The 15,622-nt window shown below is 44.0% G+C and overlaps 1 protein-coding gene across 3 annotated transcripts in view; it reads right to left on the bottom strand.

The window, feature by feature from the left end:
* LOC130883365 (protein DDI1 homolog 2) overlaps positions 1-15,622 on the bottom strand; it is a 45,697-nt gene continuing 30,075 nt past the window's right edge. Inside the window, exons 7-10 of one of the 3 annotated variants that reach the window (XM_057783648.1) lie at positions 11,378-11,481; positions 7,414-7,603; positions 4,496-4,558; positions 1,931-2,065 (exon numbers count right to left, since the gene is read on the bottom strand). In XM_057783648.1, coding sequence (XP_057639631.1) covers positions 4,542-4,558; positions 7,414-7,603; positions 11,378-11,481 — 311 coding nt within the window. In that variant the 3' untranslated portion in view covers positions 1,931-2,065; positions 4,496-4,541. Of the gene's footprint in view, positions 2,066-4,495; positions 4,559-7,413; positions 7,604-11,377; positions 11,482-15,622 lie in introns of those variants that run through there. The other 2 variants (XM_057783646.1, XM_057783647.1) reach the window with 2 other exon arrangements.

Here is a 15,622-nt window from a genome sequence, read left to right as displayed (position 1 = left end):
TGCTATACACAAAACCATCTGTTTTATTACAGAATACATCATCTTAATGAGAATAAAAAGCTTTTGTATGCACATACTGCCAATACATTTTAAAAGGCCCAAATTTTAAACAAGTAAAATAGACAAATTCATCAGACAAAAGATCATAAATTACTTTGGCCGGGAAAAAAAAATCTGGCTCAACATTTTGCTTGCAGGTTGGTTTCTACATATAGTGTGTATGTATGTGGTGAGTGTGTCTGTGTGGAGAGAGCTTTCACAGAGGGAATGGGTATGGTCTAGCTGCTTTCCCACAATTACGTAGGGACCACAATGTTCTTTGCTAGCAAAACAAGAAGTGCGAGGTCTGCGTTCCCACCAACTCGATGCAAAGCCCCAAGGGCTTCCTGCAGAGTGAAGCCGGCACCAAGAATCCGGTCAACATCTGCAGTGGGAAAGATGAAGGGTGGAAGAGCAGAGGGAGAAGACAAGTGCTGTGTGGCAGGTGGGTCCAATCCACGGGAAGGCGGCGCAGCTCCAGGGCAAACACTGCTGGTCTCCGGCCTGTCTGTGTCTGGATTCTGCACGTGCTCGGAAGGCTGACTGTGGGTACCCTCCTCACCTGCTGCAAATGTGGGTGAAATTTCCACACCTGAGGTGCAATGTGGCTGATCAGATGGTTTAGCTGAGGTTATGGCGACAGACTCCCTTGGTCTGGGGACACCTTCTTTGCCAGGTGACAAGCCACCACCCAGACCCCTGAAGCTAGTGTATGCTTCATGCTCCATGCCAAGACAAGGTGTGGTGCCTACAATTTCTGTCTTCTCTGATTCAGAGGTGGTCTGGTGACAGGAGACTTGTGGATACTGGTCACTAGGGGTCAAATTCTCACTCTGGGCCCCCCTTCTGGAAAGGTCCAAAGTACCTGTTTGGCTCTTAGCTTGCATCTCTGACCGACAGTTAGCATCTTCAGGTGCATTTTCCGAAGCTGGTTTACAGCTAATGACCAAAAGATGATGCAGTTCTTTCAAGGCCACTGTGACAGATGAACAAAATTCTTCGGCTGCCTCCACAGAGGGCTGACCGTGGTCACTCAGAGGGGAAGAGGAAGCGCTGCTATCTTTGCTATCCATCGCAGACACTTCAACATTATCTTCTGGGGGCTGCAAATCCCAAGCTGAGATGGAATGTTCCATGCTTTCAGGTGAGGGGCTGCAGTGTCCTGCTTCCATTTCCACCGTGGGATTATCTGAAGTAAGATGCGGTGCACCAGGGCTCCTGATGCTGGCATCCTGCCCACCCATGAAGCTGCACACGGCAGTCAGAGACCGTTCAGTTGTATCCACGTCCATCAGGGTTTCTGGGCATGAGCAGCTATAGTGCCCTGAAGCTACAAGACTTTTCTCTGTATCTGAAAGACGAGCATTTGTCTGTAGTTCATCTCCTTTCATCACAGCTTCCAAACTGACAATGTTTTCTTGGTCCTGTTGATTTTCTTTTGTGTCACAGGGACATTGTTGGTCGTGTGGGGCACTCTGCTGACCATTCCCTCTGTGTGGTTCTCTGGGCTGCTGAGGGCCATTCACTTGACCTGGATTCTGATTTTCTGGATGCCAACTCTTTTCTTTCACAAATCTCTGTGGCTCATGCACCCCAGTAGTTGTAAGAGATAAACTAGTGTCCTGTCTGGTGTGGAGATAAACTCTGAGGCCCTGGGTTCCTCCAACAGCAAACTTCTCTGAATTATCTGCAACAAATGCTTCTTCGGATGAATTATGCAAAGGCATAGCTGGATTCTGGTCTGGTGGGGAAGTGAGATCAGGAAGGCCCTGCAGAGGAGGAGGATCTGTTTTCGGAGAGTTTGTCTGGAATTCAGCCGAAGCCTTCACAGCCTCCATAGCTATAGGTTCAATGCTATTGGGGTCACTGGGCTTGATGGCGCAAACTGAAGCAGAGACAGAGCGAGCAAGACTCGTGGGGCTACCAACCTCAGGACTCTGCCCTGAAGAAGGGGCTGGATGGTCGAACCCATCTGAAGTCAGCAACGATGACATTCCCAGTGAGGTAGATTCTTTACTGCTTTTCTCTGTGTTTTTTTTTTTTTTTTTTTGGTAAAGAAAAAGAAAAAAAGGAAAAGTTAGATCACTAAATTATCAAAGAATGAAATCTCAATAGAATAAAAGCGGGTATTTTAATTTAGGTCTGTCTTGCAAACATGAGGCTAAAAAAAAACACATATCTTTCTATGATGAGTTAGCATCACTGAATCTGAAGTATGTCTCTAATAAACATTACTAAATTCCATACATGAAGAGCTGTCAGCATGCACTTCATAACGGCTGTGTCAGTGTTCACACTATAGATGCTTACCTAAGCGTGTATTTATTGCGGGCAGGGTCTCACTATGTAGCCTGAGCTGGCCTGATCCTAGAATGCTGGCTGCTGGGAGTGTCCCATCATGTCAAGCAGGCATGCTTATTTATTGCTGGGGAATTTTGCATTCTCATTGAGTTCTTTTCCCTTCTTATATTTAAGGGGGGGGGGGGGGGGAGAGTGATGAACCTTGAACTATCAGTGATCCTCACATGCCAGCCTCCTGGGGGCTGGAATTACAGCATGGGCCACCACACTGCCTCCAGTGCACTTTCTTATGTTTCAAGTGAGAGCCTAAGTTACACAGAAGAAATCCAAAAGCAAGTATGCTAGGGACAGAGTGGGGCAACCAAGAGAGATGGGGTTTACATGCCTAGAGATCCCTAGAAAATAAAGAAGTAAATAATGGATTTCATTTCTAGCCAAGTTTCTAGAACATCATAGCAAAAAACAAAACAAGATGAAGCAGACAAAATTTTATTCATCTGATTAAACACTATAATAATTTATTCATTCATTGAGGCTAGATTTCATTTCTCCCAGGCTGGCCTCTGACTTGATGTAGAAGTCTGGTCCTCCCGGTACTGGAATTACGGGTATGCATCATTGTTCCCAGTTTCTGTGGTGCTTTATGTATGCCAGGGAGGCACTGTTTCTCTGGCCCTATTATGCAGTTCTGTCCGGTCTGACTTGCAGCAAGCATTCCTACTGCTTCAGACTAAGCGGGCATTACAACACACACTAACTAGCACAGCCGGCGGCTTCCAAACACTGCAGAGAGCAGTTAGGATTCCAAGGCCACACACCCTATCTCTTTTCTGGGTTGAGACAGGATTTCTTCTTTTTCTTTCTTTCTTTCTTTCTTTTTATTTATTTATTTATTTTTAAGAAGACTTATCGCTCTTCACATAAGCCTTTATGTCAGAAGAGGGCATGAGATCCCACTAGATAGACGGTTGTGAGCCACCATGTGGTTGCTGGGAACCGAACTCAGGAGCTCTGGAAAGGCAGCCCGTGCTCTTAACCTCTGAGCTATCTCTCAGGCCCCAAGACAGGATTTCTTATGTAGTCATTTGTCCTGGAGCTTACTATGTAGACCAGTATCTCGAACTCACAGAGATCCGCCTGCCTCTGCCTCCCGAGTGCTGGGATTAAAGGCGCATGCCACACTGCCTGGCTTAGACTGTAGACTCACTCTAAGAGCAGCATGTACGTCATCCTTCTGAAACCAAAACAGCTAGTGCAACAGGGGAATTAGAAAAAAAGGCTAGCGGACATTAACCATGCCTAATGTCCTTAAAATGAGAGTGAGGGAGGAAGAGGGAGAGAGAAAGAGACAGAGAAAGAATGAGAATGAAATGCTATGAGTCCAATTACAACCAGCCTCAAACCCTTGTTATCATCAAAGCTTTTCCAGATAAAATCAGTGAACATACTCAGACGGACACAGCCCTGCTGACAGCACAGAAGTGGCAGCAGTTGCCTTCTATGGTCATGTCAGGCCAAAGACAGAAGACGAGGCCAAGTATCAGTTTTTACTATTTGAGGAAAAAAATCTAAGTTCTGCTAACAATTTTCCTCCCAAGTAAGTTTCACTACACAGTCTAGGCTGGTGGGTCTTAAGCCTTGGATCCTCTTGTCTCAACTTCCTAAGGGGATGCCGGAGGCACTACCATGCCCTGCCCATCCATTACTATGATTCTGGGTAAGTCATCTGGCTCAAGTTTCCATTTCTGCTCAATAAGATGAAAACTCTGTCCTTCTATAAACTTCCAATGTACAAGGACTTCCAGCTTTTCAAAGAAAAATGGCTTGAGACATCTAACAAATCACCTGCAACAAGCTGCCATAATGCCGACAGTCTTGACTCGGTGTCCTCAACTGTCAGAGGTGGTGGGTACATAGTATCTTCACTAAGACTCTCTCCTAGACAGTTCCCATAAACAGTAACGCTCTAAACAAGAATTTAAGCCTACATGTACATATGCCAACATACATAAAAGTGTATATACAGGCTAGTTGTAACCAGATTGAACAGGGAGAAACAGAGATGGCAAGTCTTGAGTTTCCAAAATGGTTCCAGACAGAGACTGTTCAGAGCACAGGACAACTGGATGGAAGGTAATGTGGCGTCTATAAATACCTGGTCTGGGGCCCACTCCAGCTGCAGCACACACACACTACATGCATCATGGCTTCTGACGCTCTGTTTGGATTAGGAAACAGACAAGCAAACGTGGGTTAAGAACGCAGAACCACACAGCATGCAGGGCTGTAGTCTTCAATCCTTCCCATCCTTAAAATGAGGAGCGAGGAGTCCATGTTGAGGGATGTTTCCACAGCCTGGGCATCCCAAAGACTTGCTGGTTGCTTCAATTCTCTCCAAATACAACCAACAAGGTTTCTACATCAACAGATTTTTAACTGTACTTGGAAAGAAATTATTTCACAGCTCTGCAGAGATGTAGGAGGCAAAGTCGATCCATCAGAAGAGCTGCCTGACGGCCACCTAGAAGGGTTAGTGGGCAGGGTAGAAGCTTTCCAACTGCTCAACAGTTCTATTTTTCTGTTTTGAGACAAGGTATGGCTATGTAGACCAGACTGACCTAGAACTTGACGTTTCAAGCGTGGGCTTATAGGCAGGTGCCAGCACACCTGTCTCTCATTCATTTTCTGAATGAGAACCGAGAGTGGCTAAGTCCCTGATGCTGCCTTCTTCACAGTTAACCAGCATACAGACATGCCAGACAGCTCCTACAGTCAGTCTGTAGATGGATACAGAGGGTAAAGATACCCTGATAATTTTCTAGAGATAAACAACTTTCTGGAAATGCTTCCACATATCATGTTAAGAATCATGATTTTAATGATCCCAAGAAGTCGATTCTTCTAATAAATCGAGTCTAACTTTGCAGAATCACACGGTTAGAACACTACAAAATCAACACAGGTTACGTGTGTAGTAGCAAGGGTTCCATGGATCGGTGGTTTCTAAAACTGGTCTGTGCTTTTCTTTGCTGATCCTGAAAAGGTGGCAGTTACTTTGGTACCCTGAACATGATGCGCACTTCAGAAGGCTAAGTGTTACTGACCGGGCTAGGAATGTTGCTGCTATTAGTTAATGTTTCTCTAATTATGGCACGTGGCTGTGTGGGGAAATACTATCTTAAAATGTCAGCAGCCCGTCGAAATTGCCAAATTGCCGTCCATAGGCTAAGGAGGTGGATGAGCTCAATGGCACTGACCCTCCAGGAAGATTAAAATGATTGCCGGTAACTCAAAACTCTCTCTCCTTCCTTCCAAAAAATATCTCAGTTGCAACCAAAATCGTACTTTCCATATAGTAAAGTGGGACCACAAAATGACCAAGGCCAACCTGGAAGTTCCATCAGCTACACGATCCAGAGGTTTAAGGCTACATGCCTACACATGCTCTAGGGAAGCATAGCAAAACTTTTCTTTTGGTTTTTCGAGACAAGGTTTCTCTGTGTAGCTTTAGAGCCTGTCTTGGAACTAGCTCTTGTAAACCAGGCTGGCCTCGAACTCAGAGATCCACCTATCTCTGCCTCCCAAGTGCTGGGATTATAGGCACGCACCAACACTGCCCGGATACATAACAAAGCTTTTCAAACATTATATTATCTCTTTCTTGGGCAGAAAGTTATTCCATGAGTTCATAATTCTCACGCACTCTACCACAAAGTGGTCACATTGATAAATAATCCTCACCAAGACTTCAAGACAATTCACTTAAAAGTTAAATCTTTTCAGTTTTTGGAAAATGCACGAGTCACTGTTCTGTTAATAGATGGGGAATTTCAGGGAAGTTGTCTTGATCCATTTTCCTCAGAAGACTGATCTTTCTTCATATTCAGAAGGCATTAGGGGAACCTGGATTCAAAGCACTGCTATGTGGCCTTAGTCTGAGACCTCAGCAAGCATAAGTACTACAATTGATTAAAGTAAGATTACACTCGTCACTGGTTCTTCTTTGGAGGCAGCACTTTTGGTGAACATTTTCACTGTTTAGTCATAGTAATAATGCCTTCCTTCAAATCAATAAACGTGCTGAGAAAATGAAATGCATTTCCAGGGATACTGCTGATCTGAAAGTGTATGCTTACTGTAGAACTTTCTTTATGAACAAAACAGGATGCTTTAAAGCACGAAAGCAAAGAATGACCTAACCTTGAACACGGCCCTGGATCCTGGTTCCAATGTGGCCTGAACTCACAGAGGTAGAGATCAGCTTTGCTTCCTGAGTCGTGCTGGGATTAAGGCTTCTCTAGTTGTTGTTGTTTTGACCTGAATTTGTGATTCTTCTGCCTCAGTATTCGACTGCTATTATCACAGGTATATGCCATTATACCTAAATTCTTTTTTCTCTTTTCGGTTTTCCAAGATAGGTTTCTCTGTGTAACAGTCAGAGCTATCCTGGAACTTGCTCTGTAGACCAGGATGGCCTCCAACTCACAGAGATCCACCTGCTTCTGCCTCCGGGAGTGCAAGGATAAAAGATGTGGCCATCAGGCCCAGCTTCCTAGGTTTTTTTCTTGATCTGCTGAAATAGGAATCCTTTTACTATGATGGCACCTACTTGTGGGCATGGACAGGTCAGAGCATAACTGTGGAGTCGGTGTTCTCCTTCAACCTTCACATGCGCTCTGGTTTCTAGGCTTCCGTGGCAAGTGTCTTTACCTGCCGAGCTATAGCAATGCAAACCCCTGTCCATCCTGTCTCCTCCTTTTTGAGACAGGGTCTTGGATATCCATACTAGCCTTCCATCAACTATCCCACCTTTACCTCCTGAGTGCTAGAATTTCAGGTGTGTACCACCTCATCCACTTTATGTGGTTCTGGGGACTGAGCCCAGGGCTTCATGTGTACTGGGCAAGTGCTCTACTTTCCAGCCCCAGGAGCTTCTTTCTTACCACAGTATTAAGAGATGGAAAGAGGAATAAGAAGACAGAGAACACAACTACTGCTCAACAACGAGGCCCATTCCTAGGAAGGCCTTCACCTCACTAACAACAGCACTATTCAGATGGTCAGCCCCAATACCTGCATCCTCTGCTGATTTTTGAATGGCTTCTGCTAATTCTTGGTCTGCAATCTCCTCTGGCCGTATGTCCTCTCGCCCAGTTCCATATGCCAAGCGGGCACACTCTGGTAGCTCCCCCTCAGGAAGGAAGGTGGTCTGTGAGCCTGTAGTGCCGATCACCAGTACATTTTTCTTCAAGTCAATCGAACACTTTGAAAGAAGAAAAGCAGTAAATGAATCGAGTCTTAGCCCCACATTCAACCAATGAAGAACATGGCCAGGAAAAGAGAAGGCTTAAACAGAAACACAAAGACGCCCTTACTATACACCTGAAAGCGGCAAAGTTTTACATCTGATTTGGAAGACAAAGTCTTGCTATGTAATCCAGAATGACTTCGATTCATGCTGTAGTCTAACAGCCTCCAACTCACCTTCCTCCTGCCTGTGTGCCTCTACATCTCCCTATATCGTTCTGATTTAGACAGGCCCTTGAACCCAGCATGTAGTGGAGGCTGGCCTCCAACTCCTGGTTCTTGTCTCTACTTGGTCTCCTGTTTCTGCTGCTGCGTTGCATACTTCAGGCCAGCAAGTTCGTGAGCTTCTAGGCAGTTCTGCCTCCATGTCCTATCTTGGGGTAGGAGCGCTGAGACTACAGATGCCACCAAACCCATCAAGGGCTCTGGGGATCAAGCCTGGGTCAACAGGCTTGCACAGCCACTGCAGTTAGCGCTATAACAAAGTCATCTCCCTGTCCTCCTTTGTTCTTTTACTTTTTGAGAAAGCGTCTATAATCCAGACCTTCCTTGACGTCTTGATCCATCTGCCTGAGGCCAGTGGTGGGATTACAGGGGTAACGTTCACTACAGCCACTTCGCTTTATCCTTTTCCGTGTGGCTTTCTTCCTTTTTCCCCCAAGACAGGTTTTCTCTATGTAGCTTTGGAGCCTGTCCTAGAACTCACTCTGTAGACCAGGGTGGCCTCAAACTCACAGATATTCACCTGCCTCTGCCTCCCAAGTGCTGGAATTAAAATTGTGCGCCACCACCGCCTGGCTCCCTGTATGGTTTTTATTTCTACTTAAAATTGAACAGTTACCCATGTTTGATTTATGCCTGTAAAGATAGAAAAGACCAGTGTATGCTAAAAGATAACAAGAAACTGACAAATAAACAACCTAGCTTTCATCCATCCAAATATATTCATTGCTTCTATTTAAAATGCTAAATTAATATAATACACATTATTTTTCAGGGCTTTTTGATTTTAGGGGCCTGGAACTAGAGAGTCTTTCATACACTAGGCAAGTGCTCTCTTGCTGACCTACGTTCTCAGGTGGAATATTTAAAATACAATGGTGTGAACGCACTGACTTTAAAAACCCACAGTGGGATTCAGGCTATACTCAGTGGTACAGCACTTGCTTAGCAAAACAAACAACATGAACCACTGTGGTGTCTATTACCCAGCAGACACTACCAATGTTCTGCATGGAGCATGGCAGATCTTAGTTAGGCATTAGATGAGGAATAAAGCATCATGACAAATTAATGTGTTGTCAGATAATTCTCCCTGAATGAACAAAGCATTTCTATTCTCTACTCTTTTAATCTCAATGTTCTGTCTACTGTTTAATTAACACCCAAGATAAGTATGTACTAAACACCTGTAGGAAATCATTTAAAAAAAAAATAAAACCCTCTTGATTTCTAGTCAGAATCTTAAAATTATATAACTTAATAAAACTACTGATGCTGGGCAGTGGTGGCGCACGCCTTTAATCCCAGCATTCAGGAGGCAGAGGCAGGTGGATCGAGGCCAGCCTAGTCTACAAGAGCTAGTTTCAGGACAGCCTCCAAAGCTACAAAGAAATCCTGTCTCGAAAACCAAAACAGAAAGAAACAAACAACAACAAAAAAAATCTGCTGAGGCTGGAGAGATAACGTAGTGGTTAAGAGTACTTGTACACAGCCCTCTAATGGGATGTCTCCACCCCTCCCCTCAGGGAGCAGGGAAACCCGGGTCCTCTGCATATACATGATGGCTTCCACTGGACTGTTTTTATTGGACTGAGTGAGGACACGGAGGTCTCTGTTTCTCATGCCTTCTCTTGGGCTCTTTTCCTTCTGATTGTTTTGTCCAATTCTGATGTGTTAGTTTTGTTTTCTCATACCATATCACAGAAGCCTGTGTGTTTTCTAACGAGATGGAAAGGTGGAACTGGATGGGAGGGGAGGCAGGGAGGAACTGGGAGGAATAGAGGAAGGGAAACCACAACAAGGATATATCATGTGAGGGGAAAAAATTTATTTCAATATGAGGAAGAAAGGCAAAGGAGCATCTGTTCCTGCAGAGGACCTGCTGCTTCCAGTACCCAAACGGTGGCTCATAAGCATCTAAACTGTACTTCCAGGGGATCCAATGCTTCTCTTCCTACTTTTTTTTTAAAAAAAATATTTTATTTATTTATTATGTATACAGTGTTCTGCCTGCATGTATGGTGTAGGAGGTCCTTCTGTTTATGTGTTACCTTCATTGGTTAATCAATAAAGAAACTGCTTGGCCTGATATGGCAGAACTTAGGTAGGTGGAGAAGACAGAAACTGAATTCTGGGAGGTAGGAAGCAGAGTCAGAGAGCCGCCACGGAGACACCAGGTCAGACATGCTAAATCTTTCCTGGTAAGCCACTGCCTCCTGGTGATATATAGATTATTAGAAATGGGTTAAATCAAGATGTGAGAGTTAGCCAATAAGAGGCTAGAGATAATGGGCCAGGCAGTGGTTTAATTAACACAATTTCTGTGTGACTATTTCGGGTATAAGATAGCTCGCTCCTCATGTTACACATGTATGCCTGCAATCCAGAAGATGGCACCAGAACCCATTACAGATAGTTATGAGCCATCACGTGATCGTCGGGAATTGAACTCAGGACCTTTGGAAGAGCAGGCAGTGCTCTCAACCACTGAGCCATCTGTCCAGCCCCCCTCTTACCTTTAAGTGCACCACACATGCATGTGGTGCATACATTCTCATGAACAAAACACATAAGAGAAAACTAAGTTTAAAAAAATTTAAGGTGCCGGGCGGTGGTGGCGCACGCCTTTAATCCCAGCACTCGGGAGGCAGAGGCAGGCAGATCTCTGTGAGTTCGAGACCAGCCTGGTCTACAGAGCTAGTTCCAGGACAGGCTCCAAAACCACAGAGAAACCCTGTCTCGAAAAAAAAAAAAAAAAAAAAAAAAAAAATTTAAGGTAAAAATAACAAATAAAACTACTATTATAATGTGAAAACAAACAAGATTTAGCTTATCCCTAGAGGTTTTACAAGTAGAGATCTGTGCTGTTGTTTTGAGACAGGGTCTCACTATGCAGCTCAGGCCTCACAAATACTTGGCTACCTCTCTGTTCTAGGTGCTAGGATCTGATCTTAGTGACAGGATCAAAGGCATGCACTACCACACCCAACTGACAGACTCTATTTGTAATGATAGTCATCTCAACTCTATACAACAGAATCTATCAAGCACATTTCCATGTTTGAAAAATATGCTTCTTAGTCTGTCAATCTATGCAACTAGCAGAATTGATGTAAATACTAGAGACACATAGCAAAGCAGACAGCTCAGGTATGATGGTACATGCATATAATTCCAGAATCAAGACGCAGAGGCAAGAACATGCAAGTTCAAGGCAGGTTTCTTTATACAGTGAGCTCTGGGCCTATCAGGGCTACACAACAAAACCCATAACCCTGGTGCAACAGTACACACCTATAACCTTAGCACTGGGGGAGTACATGGGAGGACCCCTGGAGTTGTTGTCTTACAGTCTAGTCAAATTGGTGAGCTCTGGGTTTAGTCAGAGACACCAGCTAAAACAAACACGGTGAGACAGACCAAGGAAGACATCTGCTGTCAACCTCTAGCCTCTATGTACTTATGTGTGTCCATGCATGTACACATACATACAAAAGCTCTTAATTACCTGATGTCGTTTAAGCATGTCCAGTCCCAGAAGCATGTCCATTGGCTGTTCTTCGAGTATGGAGAAGGAACATGCCAGGAAATCGCCTTCAATCTGAACCTGAGCTAAAGCATAAGAGGAGGAGATATTACTGATGCATCTGCACAAGCCCGGGGCAGCAGTGGAGGAACCCATCCCCTGCGCTGGGCTCCCTGGGATCAGTCAAGCCAAGGAAGGCACAACAATGAAACAGGCTGGGAAGCAAATGAAGTATTCAGGGTAGGGCTACTGTTTTCAATACCTGGCTTTTCAAGGATCACTATCAGGACCCATGCTCATCAGGTAATGAAAGTAAGCATTAAGCGGATTAAAACACACACACACACACACACACACACACACACACGACAGTAACAGTGAAATCAGCTCTCTGGTATAAATGGTTTACCAAGTATCTGTGAGTACACTATGTACATGGTTGCTAGGATGGAGCCCAAACTATACCTGACACATTTTGTATAAGTGTTTCCTAGAAAGCAATAGAACCAGCATATCTGCAACCTTTTGAAGTCAACCTTCACACAAGAAAAGGCTTCTCATTGCCTGTTAGAGCCAGTTTCTACTTTTCAAATCAGAAACACAGGTAAAGTCTGGCTTTGCTTGCGTCTCTTACTTCTCAGGTTAAAATTTATTTTACTAGGAGCTGGAGAGATGGCTCAGCAATTAAGAGTACTGGCTGCTCTTTGAGAAGACCCAGGTGCAATTCCAGCACTGACATGGCAGCTCATGTAAGTCCTGTTCCAGGAGGTCCAACAGCCTCATACAGACATACATTCACGCAAAACACCAATGCACATGAAACAAAAAAAGATTACTTTACTAGGGGAAGAAGGGATGACTCAGCAATTAAGAGTATTGGCTACTTTTGCAGAGGATCCAGGTTCAATGCCCAGCACCAACAGAGCAGCTCAAAATCACCAATAACTCCAGATATAGGTGTCCTATGACCTCTTCTGGCTTCCATAGGCATTAGGAGCACAGGGAGTGCACAGATGTAAATGGAGGCAAACACCCATAAAAACATAAATTTTTTTAAAAAGGCATTAAATTACTTTGCTACTATTAAGAAGCAAGCCAAATAGAGTGTGAGCTGTGTGTCCAATATAAGGTATACCAAACAACCATGCATGCACTTAGTTTCCAGATGAAGAAATAGAAAACCAAAGTGTCAGACTGCCTCAGTGGTTAAGAGTGCTTGCTGCTCTTCCTAATGAACTGAATTCAGTTTCAGTTACAGGCAGTTCACAATGCCTGTAACTCCAGTTAGCCTGTGCACACAAATGGGCCACACACTCACCTAGACAGACATATGCACATAAATAAAAACAAATCTTAAAAAGAAAAAGAGAACCAAAGTGATATGTTTCCTATATTCCTCTCATCTGTCTTTTCCGACTCTCCCAACTATCTTAGTTCTGTGTTAATCATTTTTAGCTTTTCCTCAATCTTTAGATAGTATTATACATATTTCTGGCCAATGTTGTGTCTATTTTATTATTTTAAAGTATATCTTTTCAAGCACTGGAACTACAGATGTACAATACCACATGTGCTCAAGGAACCCCCTCCTCAGGGTTTCTCTGTGTGGCCCTGGATGTTCTGGAACTCAAGGATCTGCTTGCCTCTGCTTTCTGGGTGCTGAGATTAGATTAAAGACATGTGCCACCATGCCCAGTTCTCATGACAAACTTTTTAATCTTGTTTGGCATGGAGTTTACCTTTAATAATCCAGAGGCAGAGGCAGGCAGATGTGTGAGTTCAAAGCCAGATAATGAGTTCCAGGGCTATAGAGAGAATGTCTTTTAAAAAAAAAAAAAAAAAATTAAAAAAATTTGAATCTTAATCTTTCCTCTTGTTTTCTCCATTATCTTCTTCATTTTCAGTTTTACAAGTCAGCATCTCATGTGGTCCAGCCTTCACCTGCCAAATGCCTAGTTTACAAGTGTATGGGGCACCACAATCTGCCTCTAAGCACAAGTGGTATACCCAGGTTCAGGTGTGAACATGTATGTGGAGACTGTAGTTTGATGCTAAGTATCTTTTCCTCTATTGCTTGTAGCATGAATAATAAAAACCCAGAGACAGATATTGGGGTTCAGCCGGAAAACCAGAAAAGCAAGGCAGCTAAGCCACTAGAGAAGGCTTACCTCTACCAATGCTGAGCATCTGCAGACTAAGCCTCTCTTCTCTTCCCATTTTATATTCCCTCTAGTATGACTCCCTAGGACTGGGATTAAAGGTGTGAGGCACCACCACCTGTATGTTTCTGCATCCATCTTGTGTAGTCCAGAGTGGCCTTGAACACAGAGAGATCCATCTACCTCTGTCTCCCAAATCCTGGGATTAAAGGAATGTCTCACCACTGCCTGACTTCTAGTGACTTAGCTTTTCTGTCTGATCTTTAGGCAAGCTTTATTTATTAAAACATAAATAAAATTATCACTACAATTGCTCTCCACTATAGTTTGTGAAATAGGGTCTCACCCATTTTGACAGGGTTGGCTGGCTTACCAGTCCCCAGATCAGCTGGTCTGTGCTCCCAGCATTGAGGCTGCAGACAGGTGCCATCACACCTTGCTTTTACAGGCTGAGATCCAAGCTCAGGGTCTCACACTTATGTAGCAAAGCATTTGGGCTGTAATCCGCCTGGACAATTATGCATGTGTACTGTGAAGCTGGTCTGATTCCTCTCTCTATGTGGGCATGCAGCTATCTCAGAACACCTCCAATTCTCTCTTGCTCTAAGATCCCCAAAGACATCTGGAGTGCAGATAACCCCTTGGTGATGAGAGCCAAAATGAGAAACTAACTGAGTCCTGCATAGGGTCCAGCTTTTAACACTACCACTATAAAATCCTTTGATACTACCACTATAAAATCCATGACCTAGAAGCACATAATTGGGGCTGGAGAGATGGCTCAGAAGTTAAACATTTGCTGTTCTTGCAGAGGACCCAACTTAGGTTCCTAGCACTCACATGGAGGCTCACACCCACCTGTAAGACTCCAGAGGATCTGATATCCTCTTCTAAACTCCAAGGGTACCAGAGACGCACAGTAGACAAAACCACTTATACATAAAATATAACAAATAAATCTTTAAAAAACAAAAACCACAAAATTGAGTTACAACAAACAAAAGCAGTAAGACCACCCCCCCCCCCACACACACACACCTTAAATATCCCATTCCTAACTACCCTTCCACATGTGCAGTCTGTGTGCTGGAAACCCTTGCTGTGATGTCTTGCCAGTTCTTGAAATAGAGGGCCTGTGAAGTTAATCTTATAGCCAACTTGATAGGATCTAGACTCTCTATGGAAACATACCTCTGGATACATTGATTGCTACAGTGTTTCTAGAAAGATTTAACTGACAGAATGCCCATTCTAGGATCCATTAATATTTTGCCCCCTCTCACTTCTACACACACACAAAACAAAAATAATAATTAAAAAAATAAAAACACTAAGAATATGGAGGATGAGCCTGGCATAGGAGACCACTGACTGAGAAACAGGAAGAGATCACCATCAGAGCACATCAAGGGGCAGGACAGAGGACAGCTTGGCTGTGGGGTGTGCTTATCATGTGCACTGGGCTCCATCATGGAACTGAAGGATACATCCCCAGACTTAAAAAGCCATTAACACTCAAGTACAAGAAAGGAAAAGAAGACATTCAAGTATATGAAATCACCCTAAGGGGTACTGAAAGAAGAAAGGGACCATACTTCCCAAGGGCATTCAACATTCCCACAGCAACACTGATCATGATTCTAGGGAAATGACTTCTGACCTAGCCAGACTAGAGGGAAGAACACACACTCTAGGGTCAGCAAGATGTTTCAGCAAGTAAACTGTTAGTCACAGAAGCCTGACAACCTGAATTCAAGTCCAGGAACCATGGAAGAGTGGAAGGCCAGAATCAGCTCTGAAAGTTGACCTCTGACCTGCACAGGAGCAGGTGTATCCACAGATACACACCCGCTTGTGGTGATATTTTGTTTGTGATTTAACAAATAAAACTTGCCTGAAGATCAGAATGCAGAGCTACGCCACTAATTAGTCACAGAGGCCAAGCAGTGGTGGTACACACCTTGAATCCCAGCACTTGGGAGACTATGAGTTCAAGGTCACCCTGGGCTATACAGGGTTTATTCAGTCTAAAAGAGAAACAGAGCCAGGCAGTGTCACCTCACACCTT

The sequence above is a fragment of the Chionomys nivalis genome, chromosome 11 (genome assembly GCF_950005125.1).
Source record: "Chionomys nivalis chromosome 11, mChiNiv1.1, whole genome shotgun sequence".
Lineage (NCBI taxonomy): Eukaryota > Metazoa > Chordata > Mammalia > Rodentia > Cricetidae > Chionomys > Chionomys nivalis.
Note: the sequence above shows the minus strand (reverse complement) of the source record. Positions and strands in the feature narration are given on the sequence as shown.